General features: G+C 41.6%; 1 protein-coding gene across 2 annotated transcripts in view; it reads right to left on the reverse strand.

Annotated features, from left to right (window-relative positions):
• The window catches only part of bbs9 (Bardet-Biedl syndrome 9), a 159,406-nt gene that overhangs the window by 128,638 nt on the left and 14,163 nt on the right, over window positions 1–16,605 (reverse strand). For both annotated transcript variants that reach the window (XM_041942228.1, XM_041942227.1), the window contains exons 7-13: window positions 11,413–11,497; window positions 10,747–10,930; window positions 5,481–5,610; window positions 2,243–2,424; window positions 1,538–1,614; window positions 1,399–1,452; window positions 1,110–1,212 (exon numbers count right to left, since the gene is read on the reverse strand). In XM_041942228.1, coding sequence (XP_041798162.1) covers window positions 1,110–1,212; window positions 1,399–1,452; window positions 1,538–1,614; window positions 2,243–2,424; window positions 5,481–5,610; window positions 10,747–10,930; window positions 11,413–11,497 — 815 coding nt within the window. The remainder of the gene's footprint in view (window positions 1–1,109; window positions 1,213–1,398; window positions 1,453–1,537; window positions 1,615–2,242; window positions 2,425–5,480; window positions 5,611–10,746; window positions 10,931–11,412; window positions 11,498–16,605) is intronic.

The following is a 16,605-nucleotide window of genomic DNA, read 5'->3' on the forward strand; positions in this document are numbered from 1 at the left end:
ACTGTAGGTGTGATCTAACACAGCCAGCGTTAGGGCTCCATATGTAGAGCAGCAGGCAGAGCAAGGCACCCACGCTGCTCTGGTTGGAGGTTTAACTGTTCTCATGGTGCTTTAAAGAGCCTCTGACAAAAGCTTCCTGCGACTGGTTTGCATTACACACTGTAAATTTACGCTTGCACGTCAAAATGCACACACAAGGTGGAAATGGTCAAACAGAGGAAACAGAGGATGTTCAGACTTGTGCAACAGCTAAAAGCGAATGGCAAATGCCGTGTTACAGGACGGGTGATGTTCTTTTAATGAGCCGACAGCAGATATCGGTGTTTGGGGTTAGGAGGTTGTGTGTGCGCAGTGTCTGGGTGATTCAGATCAAAGCTACCGCCATCTGCTCGAGGTGACCGAGTCTCCCCGACAGCCAGACGACAGAACACGCAGTGTAAAGGCTGATAAGGGCTGAACAAATACACACCTCTCACTCACTCAGTCACTCCACGTGTGTGACTGTTGTGGAGGAGGATGTGATGAAGGAGAGGAGAGGAGCTGACAAACTGTGTGTGTTGCATGAACGGGTGTGTGTGCGATTGAGAAAGTGAGTGACAGAGAAAAGCTGGGAGAGAGGAAAAGTGATTGACGACAGATGATCTTACACAAAACCAGCTGCATGAAGCAAAGCAAGACTTTCACTGAGTGCTGTGTTACTTTAAAAGAATTAGCTAATAAATAACGTTTAAGCATTTGAAAAGTTCAACAGCAGCATCTCTTTCCAGAAACAGTGTCGGCTTTACTCGGTCAACAGCTTTCATGACTCTTTGTCAGTATAAAGCAAGTGGAGGAGCATCCAGAGTAACAATAATAGTACAATAATAGATAGTTGTTCCCAGTGTGGCCAAACTAAAACTGTTTAATAGTTCACTGAAGCATACAGTCTTAGCATTATGATTTTAATGTACAATGTAATGCAAACTAAATGAGGCACAGTTTGTGCTGTGGGCGCCCTCTTATAAATACAACAAAGTGGACAATAAGGAGGACAGGAGGTAACAAATCCAAAGAAAGACACAACTGCAAACACACACACACACACACACGCAAAGAAGATGGAGACTTACCCATGGGCTCCAGGACAAACTGGTCCTGAGTGACGGCCAGAGGAGGCTGAATGCTGACGGTCAGCTTAGACGACTGTACAACACAACTGGCCTTCACCTTCACCTGGAGAGAGAAAGACAGGTGAGACAAAACACAGAGCCGAGAAAAAGAGGAGAGGAAATGTAGAGAAATAATAATAGAGAAGAAGACAGGATGAGACGAGGGGGAAGAGAAACAATAAGAAAAGAGACGAGTCGATAAGGACAGCAGGGAAATGTGGTGATCGATCGATGTGTGGCCACAGCTCACCTGTATGGTTACTGAAGGGACGGGCAGACCGTTGATATCCTGGATCAGAGCTTGCTGTAGACAGAGACAGAGGGAGTGATGAGTCAGTCTGTGTGTGTGCTTATGCTTATGAGCGTGTGCACGAGTCTCCTGTGTTTACCGATTGGCTGTCCATGCTGGAGGACACGGCAGCTGTAACCATCAGGTCCTCCTCAGCATCCGTTTTAGGCAGGATGTCTAAAATGACAAGAGAGGAGTTTTATCCAATAAAAATGAACCAACGATGTTCCTCATTTGATATTTCACAAATACGACTGATTTGATTCCCAAAGCCAGCGATAACTCCTTAAGATGGCTTGTAACTGGCTAAGTCTGCAAACATTAATCTGATGATTTATAACGAGGAGATAAATCAATGACAATTTTCATTATTGCTTATTCATTTGAGTAATTTAAACAGAAGAAACACCACATATTTGGTCAACACAGCAACTACAGCAACTCAGCTGGACACACCAGTGTGGGTTCTGGTAACTTGTGACGGTCATCTGTCATTTTATTGGATAATTTATTAATTGAAAGAACGTAAATTAAGTAAACACCACCAACAAGATCTCGTGTTCTCTGTTTTAGCAGAACAGCTGCTTATTTTCGTGGACATGTGAGGAGATATTAAATTATCCCATGTTCTAGTGAATTTCTCCATTGTGAGATTAGTCTTATCTTATCTTATCTTATCTTGCAGCCCACATAAGGATTCTTATTCGCCTCAGAGAACAAGTGGTTGCACCTGAAGGATCAATCTAGTATGATTAACCTGACAAGTTGTCACAGGATCTGTGTTAATCTACCAGCGGCCTCCTACCCTGAGTCCTGGTGGCCTCTCTGATGAACTTCTGCAGCTTCTTCATCTCAGCATCCACCTGCTCATAGTCGGCCTCCCTGGCGTCCACCTTGGGCGTGGAGAAGAAGGAGGGGTCTGTACCCATGTAGGAGCACAGGAGGTGACCATCAGAGCTGAGACTGATCACGACTCCTTTTAAATCCCTGTGGAGAGGAGAGGAGTTTAACTCAATGACATGTAAAACTGGTACTTTTACCAAGTCTGCCCTTTGCTGTCTGCCTGTCTCTAAAATGTCTTCTGTAGTTGAACATCAGTAGTTTCTTGCAGTCGGTTTGATGTTTTGAGGGAAGCAGAATACAAAGTTCAGTTCTGGTTTGTGATACAGAATGAGGTGGAAAGAGGGAGAGCATGAGGAAATGCTGAGTGATGCAATAATGTATGCTAACTCTGTGTGTGTTAACTGGTTGCAGATGTGTTGTAGTTCCAGTCCAGTGAGGCGGTAACACACACGCACACAGACACACTCACACGCCAGGGGTTCAGGTCTAGAGCAGCGGCTGGCTCCGCACCTGCACAGGAGGGTGTCTGAGGGGGCATAAAACTTTCACTTTAACTGCTGCGGAAACACTCGCACACAAAGTCACACACTCAATCAAGTGCATACACACACAGTCAGTCACACACACATAAAGCCACATGCACACTCACACACAAACAAACAAACAAACAAACAGTGTCTTTCACTCACACTTAGCCACAGTCTCTGTAGGCCAGATCACAAACATGACTGCGATCCGTCTTGGTTACAGGAACCTCAAACTAAAACATGAATGAATTGTATTTAAAAGCTACGAAAAACTGAAGAAACATTTATCGTGTTCACAGACTCTCAGTCACTTGCTCACCCACACAGATCGGTGTTCTCTGCGTTCTTCTTTGTTGCTTTAATGACACAGAGAACAACGGCTGATTTCAGTGTGATTTTAGTGCAACTTCAGCCGCCATTATCACAAGTACAGAGAAGAGAAATCATGAATGTAAAAGAAAAGACTGCTTACTGACATAGTTAAACTATGGGAGGAGTAAATATCAAAGTCTAAGAGAGACAGATGCATTTACAACTTCCATCGAGCCAACATCTGGATAGAGAGCATCTCAAACCACCTACAGAGGTGGTCTGAGCGATCAGCCTGAAAAGAGCCTGAATAAAACATAACATCAAAAGCTCAGCGGCTGCTCAGTCCACTACCATAGTCGACCGTCACCTTTCTGGAAAGCTTAACCATGCAATGGTGGACAATAAAATCTAAGCATGGACAAAACAGCTACCTCCCCTTCAACAAGGAGGTTATGCTACAGACTGATATTTGGTGGAAGTTTGGGAAATGTGCTGATACATGGACCCAGACGAACGAGATGGGAGCAGAGCTTCTCTGTTCAACTCTGCTTGCTAGTTATTGGGGTATCATGCTGCTGCCTGTGTTAGTATTCTCTCACTTGACTTCCTTTTTGATTGGGTATATAATACTTTTGGTTCCTTTCAGATCTTTCTTTAAACATCACTTTATCCATGCCAGGTTCTGATTTTCCACGGGTCTGTTTCAGACAAGGTCCAAATTTGGACGTGTAGTTGGTGTGGACGGCCAAAGAGAGCCTGATCGTCCAATCCGGGGTTGGCAGAATTAAGTAATAAAATTCGATACTGCCTCCCAGAAAACAAAGCAGAGACTCCTGGCGCGCTGCTGTAAATCCCAGATATTCACAGTGAGCTGCCGCAGCGTTTGTGTGTGTTTGTTTTGTGTGCACCGGTGTGTGCGTGTTCCTCTCCCACACTCTGTGCAGTGTACCGTCGACACGCTGAACAAGACGATGGCTATCAAGTGCTTTAGAACAACACAGCCTCGAACTAAACCAAACACAGACACACACTATCTGCTGCATCTAACACACACACACACACACACACACACACGTGCACACACACACACAAACACACACACACACAAACCACATCATTTGTCAGCTATGTTTGTGTTTTTGCGTTGTTACTGTATCAAATAGCGGTTTGATTGGAGTTGTTTGGAAAAAGATAAATGATTGGCTGCAGCTGGCCCCTCCCTGCTCTGCTCTGATTGGCCAGCTGGAAAACATTGTGGGTTCATTTTCCTGTCACACACTGGATTTCACAAGCTGATAACACAAAACACACCTGCTGTGTGTGTGTGTGTGTGTGTGTGTGTGTGTGTGTATTTACCTGTGTTGTGTAAATGCACACATACTGTACATGAGTGTGTCTGAGTGTGTGAAGAACAAAATAAATGTCACTGCTTTTATATCCAAGCAAACACACAAAGACAAAAGTTTTTTGTACTTAACATGTGTTTTGTGTGTTTCGCCTGTTTTAACATAATACACCAGCATGAATCTATGTGATTATGTGTATAAACAACAGCGTGGATTTTGACTTTAAGAGACTTTTTACCAGTTTAAAATACCACACTTTGTAAGTGAGATGCTGGTCTTCTAAAAGTTTTGGGAGAATTTTAAAGCATTTTTTTTAACCCACTGTGAATTCCTGTTCCAAAGTTTTTTATTAAAGATACCGCTTAAGGTGCTTAATGTAGTGTCCATACACACTCACACCACACAACATGGACACATGCACTTCATCACACAAACATCTATATGCTGGACTTAATTGTGGACAAACCGACTGTTGCACACAGTTGCACTACTGTGCTCATGTTTAACTGCCAGATGTCTATTTTATACAGCTTAGTTCTATATTTTTATCTCACTATTTTTTCTTGTTTGTTATTTTGTATTGTATTTTTGCCTCCTGGTTTATAAATGGTCTTTGCATTTTGTACTTGAAAGTTGTTCTTATTTTGCATGCCCTTGTGTTTCCACCCTTTGAGCTGCTGGAGCTGTAAATTTCTCTTTGGAGATTAATAAAGTATCTAGCTAGCTAGCTAGCTAGCTAATGTTTCCCACCATAGAAACACAGGAGTCACCTGGGAAATTTAACAACAATACAAGTTTTGTTCTCTTGTTTCATGTGGACTGGATAGAACATATAACTTTGTAATAATAGCCTATGCTTCCTGGAGGTTTCAGTAATGACTCCTTTATGAAGGGGTTCCAGAGGAAACTGTCGTGGTTTCACTGCTCAACTGTCAGTACTCTTAGTAAGTTCTTGAATTTATCTCAGAGGAAACTGTGACATCAGATGCTGTGTTTTGCTGGAGGTGGTACTCACAGGAAATTGGCGATGCGAACGGCCACAGGCACAACTGGGAGCTGGGCCGCCCACTTCAGAGTCACGTCCTGGTAAACCAGCAGCATGTTGGTGTGGTTACCCAGCAACAGGTTGGTCGTGCCATCCGTCACTAAACGAGAACAGAAAAAAAAAAAGTTAGACAGAATAGCAGAGCCTTTTCACATCAGCTGTTCCTGGCAGTTTGTGTTTATGTTCGTTTTGATGATTCACATTCAGTTAATTTTCTTCTGAAGAGCGACTTTGAACGAGCTCAGCTCACATTAGTAAAACCGCAGAATGACAGTGGAGGAGAAACGATAGATGTCAAGTTCAAAGACATTTCTATGACCTGTCACAGGCAATGCTGCTTTTCTTGATCTTCTTCCGTGTTTGGTTGTTTAATGTCACTTCTGGATTCAACGTTAGTGGGGCCGTGAAACATCCATCACAAAGACTGTGTGAATAAATAAGTTTCACCTCATTACAGAACAAACAGAACTGAAGAGCTCAATCAGCTCTTTTGAACATACAACTTTCCTAAAGTGAGCGACTTGGTAGATTACCACTGAATTAATGATGCAACCGGGGTGCAAACATAGAGCTCTGCCTGAAACAACAAACAGCTTTTTCCTCTTCTTTTCTTCCTTTCACTTACAATTACACATTAGTATGAAAATGCATGTATAACTGCGTATGTTGTATTTATTGGTTTAAGATATGATTATTGCCAGGTGCAAGGTTTGGGCGAGCTTTTGCATATGAATATAGTCTGTATTGGGGAAAACGGAATACTGAATTTTTTCTGCTGGCATGCTCTATTTTATTTCAAGCCATAAAACAATAAATTATCACAAAAAACCTGTTAGAAGTACTATAATATAAACTTTGCAGTGATAATTAAACTTCTGGCTGAAACCCAGCCTGAGTGGTGCACATTCACAAATCCAACCAAAAGAGCACATAGAACAAAATCCTGCAGTGGGTGGCATTGCCCTTTAAAAGGACTGCAACCTGTTCTGTCCTGTAAAAAAAAAAAAAATCATATCTTTACATCTCACATCTGGTTTGTGTATAGAATTTGGACCTTTCATTTTAAGACAAAGTCAGCTTTAGGTGTATGATTAACTAAAGTTACATCTACACTTTCTCTTGTGACTCATGGCTAGAAACGCTGAACATAAATACTGTTTTACTACTTATGTTTCACACACACACAACTGTCCAGTCCATCCCACCAATGGTGCAGTTACCACCTACAGAGATCTGAGGTGGCGGCCACACGCAAAACAAACATGCCTCAGTCACACAGTTGAACACACGAGTTATAATATGGCAACAGCGGTCAGCAGGGTGGTACAGCGCAGGGGTCAAAATGACAGAGTGTGTGTTGGTGCCACATCAAAGCAAACACTCACCTTCTACTGTATCTCAGCATCAGCAATATAATTTAAACCTAATTACAAAGGTCCAATCTACGTTCTGCCGTCACGTTCAAGCCGAGCATTTCCCAAACGCCAGCTGCGTTCTTACCATCCTGTCCTCTGCTACTCTTCAATCCACAGCTCTTATCTCCACGTTCCCTCCTTTTCTGTCTCCTCTCTTGTCACCTCTCTGCCTTCCCCTCGTCTCCGACTACTTTTTTACACTTTTTCATGCTTTCATTCGTCCTCTATATTTCAACCATCTGCAGCTAGTTTCACTCTTCTTTCCACTCATCCTGTCTTTCAGCCTTTTCTCCATCCCTCTCTTCTATCTTTCTCCTCCCCAATGTGCCTGATAAGATTCCTTGGAGTAGAAAATGGACACATAGCAGGTGGAGCCGGGGACAGTAGTTGGATGTCAACAACTGGATGTTGTGCCTCTCTGCTTGATGCTGTCCAATAAAGGCGAGACTGCCTAACAGTAATGTCAGCAGAGCAGGAGCTTTGATCTCAGTGCTTTGGAAATGTTGACCGGCTCATGAGTGATTTCTATTACTGTATATTCCCACTGTTTCTAATTTTTCATCATCCAGTGAGCCACCGTGTCCCAATCTGAATTAATATGTCACCTATTTGTCTTGTTTCTAGAAGAGTTGATCATATAATTTGATTTCAGTTTGATTTACCATCTCATTGTGGACTGAATGCAGGAGCTGAACTACAAAATTTCTGATGAGCAGTCAGTCCAGTAAAGTTATTTGGGAAAGAAGCAGACAGACAGAGGGAGGCAGACAGGGAGAGAGAGGGCAGTGGTCCAGCAGAGACAGCTGTGAGGCTGAACGCCAGAAGGAAAGCGTTAGGAAACACTCAAGAGATCGTTGTTGTCTATCCTCCTCTGCACCACACTTAGCTGCTAAGGTTCTGTGGAGATCCACTAGATGCACCGTAAAACAGCCTTTACTGAATGTTGAGTGGCAGCTCTGACAGTCACAGTGTCACTAAAAGCTGGCCTGTTAACAATAACCCAACACCAAACCACCGAACCTGGACACAGAAGACTGCAGGGGTCGCTGTCTTCCAGCCATGTGGGAATTCCTCTGCGGTTTTCATTGTTGACAGGAATCACGTCCCAATAAAAGCTACTTTTGTTGCACTGGCACATCATGCATTGAATTTATTGCCGATTTCCAAGAGTAATTTAAATAATCAAAATAATGTCTGGAACAGATAGTGAAGGGTACTTTGAAAGCTGAGATACTTTAATTGTAAAATTAAAAACAGATATCAGAGGAAAGCTCTTGGCCGTTCTTCCAATCCCTCCATCAATGCTCCCTCCTGCGTCCTTCCTCCAGTCGATTTTTTTGCTCTCCTTCACATCCTTTTTTATTTTCTCCTTCCATCTGTCAGCCAGTATATTTCAGATCTAGTATTACACTCTCACAAAAATCATTCTGTTGTAAATTGTTGTGTAAACTGACCCAGACAGTAACATTTTTGTTGCTTATAAAAAGGCTGTTTATTGCTCCATGCTCAAAAGGTCACACACAGAACTTTTATTCTACTGTATTTACGCACAATTCTGGACGTCCAACAATATCTGGCTGATTAGTTTTTGCTTGTGATGATAAGAATCAGGCTGAAGTTGTACCGCTTTCCTCTTTTGCTTTCATATGAAAAAATAAACAACTTTAAAGTGTTTGTCCCTGGTTGGGAGGGTAAATGAAGTGGACAGAAACAAAGAGAATGATGCTGTTTTCGGGTAGAACGTGGTGAATTGCAGTTTCATGCTCTCTTATCCAATCGGTAATCAGAAACACATTGATCAGAAAGAAACATCTGTATGAATAGATGTAATAAGAAGATTTAAGGATCCAGATGGGTTTTATGTTAAACAACGAGTTTTTCAGAATTCTTTTGTTTTCAGATCATAATACAACAGCAGGCAGCTCTTCAGCATAGAGCTAAAACTAATAGATTCACATATCTGTGTTAGAATGTATTTGTTTGTGCACATTCTTGTGTTTGTCCTCTACTTTTCCAAATTGCCGCAATCAAACTGCAATTTGATGCAATTGCACTCCTAATCAGTAATTATTGAATAATGAGACTGTGTGTGTGTGTGTGTGTGTGTGTGTGTGTGTGTGTGTGTGTGGAGAAACATCCATGCATAATGTCTGTCAGTTTCAAGCGTTTTTAAGGTTCCAGTGGAAGCTGCATTCATGAGAACAGTTTGTTCTGTTTTTTGCCTCCTTTCTCTCCTTCTCCGACAGAAAGTGTATAACCTGGAGACCACTTCAAGATCTGTTGGCATACATCGTAACTCGCACACAACCAAATCTTGTCCGTTGAGCGTATGGAAAGCAGTAGCCAGATGTGATGTCTTTTCAAAAGGACAAACTCACGTTACTGGACAGCTGCACAATCATCACATTATACATAATCTTCTCTCTCTCTCTGCCTATCAGAGGTGAAGACAGGGAGAGGTGCACAAGCCTGGAAGTCATTACACATCTGCAGCAATGCTGCTTCACCATATACAGTCCAGAGTAATGCCTATGATTTCAATATCCTGCACATTCGTTATGGCAAAATTAATTACCCGGATCATCCAAAACTGTCTTTTTTGTGAAGGTGCCTTAAATGATAAACTACCTGGTTTGATATTTCAAACAAATCAAACCCTGTCTAACCTAGAAAGGAAGGGTGTTCTTTCCAACTCTGCTCGGTCCCTCCTGCAGTTTGGACATGAAGCACTGCCACATTCTGGGTAAATTGATCTAGATCATGTATCTGCACTGTAATTGTGTATCTGCAAAATGCTTCTTTTCATGAAATTAGAAAGCAGTCTTGTTTCAAGATTTATGACAATGAGTTTTAATCCGTCAGTTTCTTTGAAAAATTACCAAGTATGGACACACACACAGTGTTCACTGCAGCAATAATACAGAATATCATATGTACTACCTATCAATCTATATGTCTGTATTTATTAAGTTATCCATTCATCCTGCACCATATGTTTATATACTACAATGTGTTCAGTAATCTGTTCAGTTTTTGTTTTAATGCATGCAGCAGAGCTACTCCAGTTATTCCATCACGCTCTGCCAAAACCAGCTTCCTGCAGAGCAAGTCATGTGGCGCTGGGCCACTGCACAGAGCACTTTGTTTTTGTGTATTTTCTTCACTTCTTTTCAATAGTTTGGTTGTGGCAGGTGCACTGATGCATGGTGAGTTTTGTGTTGCTGCCCTTTACTCTTGGTAGAGCACATGAGAGCTTTACCTGTGCTGCATTGGCTAAATTTGACACTGTTCCCGCAGTGGCTGTGCTCGGTTCTCTGCAAGACAACGTCCAAATGCTGCAAGAACAGAAAGAGCGCCTGCCCATATTTTTCTCTGAAGAGTGGGCACTGGATTTGAGAATGATTGAACTTGCCCTGTGACCTCTGACCTCTCACTCTTTGTGAGTAGTAAAGCGAACACCTGACCTACGTGTTAGGGGAAGACACATCCTCCAAACTAATCACACAGATACATGATGGATTTTGATCTTATTTCCTCTTTAAAACTCTTTAACACGTGTTTCTCATCCTGTTCCATTTCTCGGTGGCCTATTGGCTTTGCTTCAGTCTTTATAATCTATTCTTACACATCCAGTTAAGAGCCCAGTAGATCTGCTTCTACTACTCAGTCAATCTGTATTAAGTCCTTAACTGGATCAGGTGTGCAGGACTTGACCTGAACAAAAAGCTTGTTGGACAAGAACATTAGGACTGTAAGGGTGAAATATCCCTTTATAGTTAGCTACTAAAACCCCATGCTAAAGATCCAGTGTCGGCGCTTACCTGAGGTGTAGGGCAGGAAGCAGCAGGGGTTGAACTCCAGCTTCTTCATGAAGCGGATCTGGCCGTTGTCACGGAGACAGTACAGGTTCCTCTCACCCAGAACGAAGATGGAGGAGGAGGAGTGGGAGAAGGAGGGCACAGAGAGGTCCAGCGCCTGTTCTCCCAGGACAAACGTCCAGTCAGGCTGCAGGAGAAAACACAAACATACATGCAGGCACACATATTTTTACATACCTTATTCTTTATACATACATAAGTCAAACATACAGTACACACACTGCAGCAGCTCCTAAGGGACTTACTTACTTGGAGACTTACTTACTTGGTGACTTTGTTGGCCCCAGAGGAAGATTTCCATTAAACTGTGTTCTTGTATAAACAACTTGAATTTGAACTAGCTGTCAACTAACTGTACCTTGCCCACATACAACCAATAACACTGTTTCAGCTGATAAACTTAAAGCTACTATTGAAATATTCCTAACAGCGAAAAGCATTCGTATGGCACGACAGTTTGGACAGGTGACAGAAGGTCTAAATGTCAGTGTTGTGTCATGTCAAAGATTTCTGGGTGAAACTGCGTTTATGGTCGACATCAGAATCTTCCCCTCCACACATCAGTCAGTTTGAAGTGTCTCCCTGGTAGCTGGAGTGTCCAGGACTCACCGTCAGCCTCTTGCCTCCAGTCTTGAGGGGCAGTTCGGGATCCTGTCGACTCTCTGCCTCTGTGGCCACAGACAGAGTCTCATACCTGGGAGTCAGAGGGACACAGACAGCTGCTTAGCGTCAGTGGATCACATTCAGGCTCCTGTGTAGTTTTAGAGTGCTGCTTGTCACCCACTGTTTCAAAGCTGTTTTTTTGTTTGCAAACACATGCAAAGCTACTACAGATTAGCTACTGTCAAATCTATATGTATTCAAATCAAGGAACTGAACGTTTATCTCTGCTACGATTAAAATATTCAGTCAATGACTCTAATAGAAAATACATATTTTCCATAAAAGGCAAGGCAATCCTCTGCATCTTATTGCTGTATTTTGTGTTATTTAGAACTAACCACCTATATCACATTATACTTCACTTTTTGCAATTTGCTGAACATGCAATCTTTGAGACAGGCAAAACACACCATTAGTTACTTCTGTTTTGCCTTTGCAGGCAAGTGTTGGCTGCTGGCAGAGCTGGAAACGAAATGCCTTGCTCAAGGACACTTTGCATGGTGCAGGGAGCATTTCTCATTTCCACAGCCAGTCTGAGAACTCAAATTAGCGACTCTCTAGTTACAAATGTTGCTTCTTTTACCACTAACCCAAGACCGCAAGAACACCAGCTATTTTCCTGAGAGAATTTCCATCAGTAAGGCCAGGGCAGAAATCCTTGTACACGTCGTTTATTAACATTTAAATAAAGTCGAACACCGTATAACATGTTCACTATTAACAAAATCCGCAGCTAGCGTCTTATATTCTCCTTCTCTTTTACAGCTTCTGTCAGGTCAGTCAACAAGCTGCTGACCTGCTATTCCCCGGAACTACGGTCTATCAGTTTTAATCAGTGAGCTGTTGGCAACTGCCTGAGGATAAAGTGGTCAGACTGATCTGTGGTCAGTTGATTTTGGCATCTTCAGCATCAGGAGTTTTCCAGTAAGAAGCTGGCAGTCGAAGCAGCTTGGCAGGACTCTATCCTTCTCCTCAAACACCTGGATGAACAGAAAGCTCCGAGCCCAACCCAACCCGACTCTGAACAGCAGCCCAAACACGACATAACTGCTGATTTATCCACTCACAGTTTTCTCACTCAGTGTTACATACTTGGACCACAAACCTGCTGTTAATCAAAGCTGGCAGGTCTGAAATCTACCTTAAACCATAAGGGCCATAATCCAATATGGCCGCCACATTATGGACATGGACTCTGATTCATACCAGCCATCTGTACATCAGGAGACAACGATCACTCCTTTGGGATTTTCTGTTCAGTAGCAGTACAAAACTGTGGTGATGTGAGAAAACTAATAAGACAAACTGACACTTGCTTTTAAATGTCATCTTAAAACGCATTTGTACCGCCTGGCGTTTAATGCTTACTCTGTTTCTGACTGTGTTTTTTAAATTCTTTTTACTTGTTTTAATTTATTTTATTTATTTGTTGTTTTTATTTTTTCCTTGTTAAGCGCCTTGTGCTCCTTTTGGATGTTGGAAGGCGCTATAGAAATAAAGTTTGATTGATTGATTGATTGACACTACAAAACAGCATGTTGAAGAAAATTCAGTATAATAAGGACTGAGTCTGATAATAATAATATGATAAGTCTTTCATGTTAAAGCATTGTGCACTAAATGTGCAAAGTGTTATTGTTCATGTGACAACATTTTTGCCTTTATTGGATTATACTCAATATATATACTGACAATGTACAGTATGTATGTCCTGTATACCGATTGTCATCGCATCCTGTTTCTCAAGTTATTTTACAAGAACTCAATGTACTTTGTGCATTTTGCACTAACAGTATGTGCATTGATAGACATAAATCATACTGCTGAATAAACTCCACAAGGCAATAGAATTATTTAAACACAGCACATTCAAAACTGAAGCTTTTTTAAAAATTATTTTTATGTGAACTAAATGAGACTTGGTCCGACACATTGCTTCAGACTGAGTATCCAGACATTCACGGTCCATAGAGGATGAATCTTTTGTGATCCCCTGACTTAGACTCTAGTGCCACCAGCAGGTTGACATTTTGGGCTTATAGTGAACTGTCAAGACATCTTTTAGGTGGACTGCTGCTACATTAATGACTCTCTCAGGATGAATTCTAATAATTTTGTTTCACTTTTGGTTTCATCTGGGGCCGTCACCAGGTCAAAATGTTAACTTGTCCAATACTGGTTCCCATCAGCCTCAGCTGTATTTTGTGTTTAGTGCTAATAAGCAAATGCTGGCATGCTAACATTAAATTAAGATGCTGAACATGGTAAACATTACCTGCTGAGCATCAGCATGTTAGTGTCGTCATTAGCAGCATGTTAGCATCCGACGTCTCACAGAGCACCAGATTAGCTGTCAACACTGTGTGTCCCATTTCAGTATCTTTATTTCTTGATGCAATGAAGGTGAACACACTAACTCAAAACCTGTTTAAAATTAGCATTTACCATGAATTGAGAATATTCTATAGCAAAGGAATAAAAATGATGGGTTCTTTATAGAAACTCTTAATTCCATCCCTTTGTTTATTTTCTATTTATTTATTTTTTGTATAGAGAAAGAAATTGTCAAGGCCCCCTCCCACTGCTTCAACATTTTAGTTTTATATCTGGATAAAGCTGATAACCATATGTGACCCAAAAAGTGACGCTAATGCCTCGTAACACTGTGTATAAAAAGCAAATGAAGTGTTCTAAACTTTGATTTTATTTTAGTACAACACATGATTTATAGTTTTGAACTCATCCGTACAGTAGCCGTACCCGCTGAGCTTCTATGAGGAACGGCGAGCAGACTAACGAGCTGCTTTATGGATGACTGCCAGTAAAGAAACCTTTTCATCACACCGTGACCATTTCCTGGGGAAGAAAATGGACTTAAAAATATATTAAATATGTCAGTGGTTTTAAGCTTTTAAAGCAGTGCTGGATGGATCGACAGGACGACTCCTGCATGAGTGAATGGATTAAATTCAGCCTAATAATACTAAAACAACACCATAAAATAACTGTATTATTTCACTCTATTTTGATAATTCTATTCCACCCTTCACTTAGATGTCTTATTAATGATGGGGTATGAGGTAGAATGAATTAATTAAAACTGTACATGCATGTGGGTGTGTGACTGCGTGCTCAGTTCCATCCACCAGTCGATTTGAGTATTATGAGAGGGGGTAGGAATCACACAAAGCACCATGTGTATGAGAGAAAAATTGAAAAACCACAAAAATCTGATTATTCCCCTGCATGCCTAACTTATGAGGAAGGAGAACAAGTTGCGCACACACACCACTGGCACTTGGGATTTTTTTTTTTTTTTTGACATTTAAAAGTGTTTGTGGTGAACATAGTGTGCTCTCTCACACACGTGGACCAAGTTTTGGTAGGGCCTGACTCTATGTGTGCAGGAGTGTGCAGGGGTGTGTGTGCATGTGTGTGCGTGTGTGTCTAGTTGGTATCAGTCATCATGTAAAGTGTCGGACACTGAGTTTGAAGAAACAGTGTTCTCATTTATGTGAAAGAGGATCTCTTTGAAAAACTCCACAAACAAACACACTCATTTACCTTCAACATATACATCATACAAGCTTATACACACACACACACACACACACACACACACAGTGTGCACACAACTTATACAAACACACACTACATGCATATGCTCTCTCTGTGTCATGGATAAACACAAACTGAAATCGCAAAGCTGACGCCAACACACACACAGGCGTACACACAGGCGTGCGTGCGCATGCACACACATGCACACACACACACACACCAAGCTCTCATTCATCAGTGCAGGAGACGATCCAGCAGGCTAAATAAACTGAGGCAGGCAGAACAGTTTGACCAGTCATCTGATATTAAATGTATGACAGTCAGTGAAGCCGTGACCCCGTCATCTGATATGGAATATATATAACAGTAAAGCCCCAACACATAAGCGTCTGGTTGTATGTTCTCTCCTCCAGATTTCTCTTAAGAAGTGAGTCTGCTTGGTTAAATACCACAAGCTGTAAGTAAGAATGTTCTTTTTTTTTGAGGGGGGGGTGTACCAACCCTTTAAGAGTGTGGTGAGATATATCTCAAGCAGACTCCTAAGAAAGAAAGGTAAATTTTAATTTTGCACAGTCTAGTGATAATCTCAGACCCAAAAAGACTTCTTAGAAAGACTTATTTTAACAAATTTGTGCTGAGCTTAAGCTTAGCTCTAAGCTTGATCTTTCAGTGCTTATCATTATGAATCGAGCTATTGATAACTTCTTATTGTAAATGGGTCATTAACCAATCAGCTCCAATTCGATCGTGACATTAATATTGAAACTAATACTAAAACAGAATTTGTTAATGTTCTCTTAGAGCTCTGTTGGTACTGTATCTGCTGTGATACATTAGTGCTAATTCACTTCCTGCTGCTCTGGTTTCACATCAGATTTTATTGTGAAACAACTAGAGGAACTTGTCTTTGTCACAGAAGTTCACAGTGACTGCGTGCATCACTGCTCTTGTTGCTATTATTTTGTGTACACATGTTGTGTCTCTGCTGACGGCACAGCACGAGTGTCTCTGTCGGATCACACTTTTGAACAGCAGACCTTGGTTTGTGTTTAGACACAAAAAATTATCTTTGCTTGCAGAGACACACAAAAACCGGGGGCTCAGTGTCTTGCTCAAGCCCACATGGACATGAGGAGACAAGGATCGAACCATGAGAGAGAACGACAGAAACAGAAACCAACAGATGTATTTTTATATAATAAATATAAAAATACATAAATCATTTAATAAAACTGTTGCTGATTATTATTCAGTCAATAAGCTAATCGATGCCATTTATTTGATGTAGGAGAAACTAGACAGGTAGCAGCTTTCACTGAGATGAACCGTCAAGAAAGTTCAGATTAATGCACATTTCTACATTTCTGTGTCCACAAACAGAAGAGAGGTCAGTGTCTCCACTCTGGAGAATCGCTTGGTACTGGTGGGGGGGCATCCAGATAACAAACAGCTGGGAGGGAAAACTACGCACACACATACCGTACACCCACACAGTCTGCAAGATTTCTAAAAGCTCTCCACGTCTCAGCCAGAGGGAAATGGGAAGCGTGCATGTGCTTACATTAATGTGAGGTACTT

Source organism: Chelmon rostratus, chromosome 8 (genome assembly GCF_017976325.1).
Source record: "Chelmon rostratus isolate fCheRos1 chromosome 8, fCheRos1.pri, whole genome shotgun sequence".
Classification (NCBI taxonomy): Eukaryota; Metazoa; Chordata; class Actinopteri; order Chaetodontiformes; family Chaetodontidae; genus Chelmon; species Chelmon rostratus.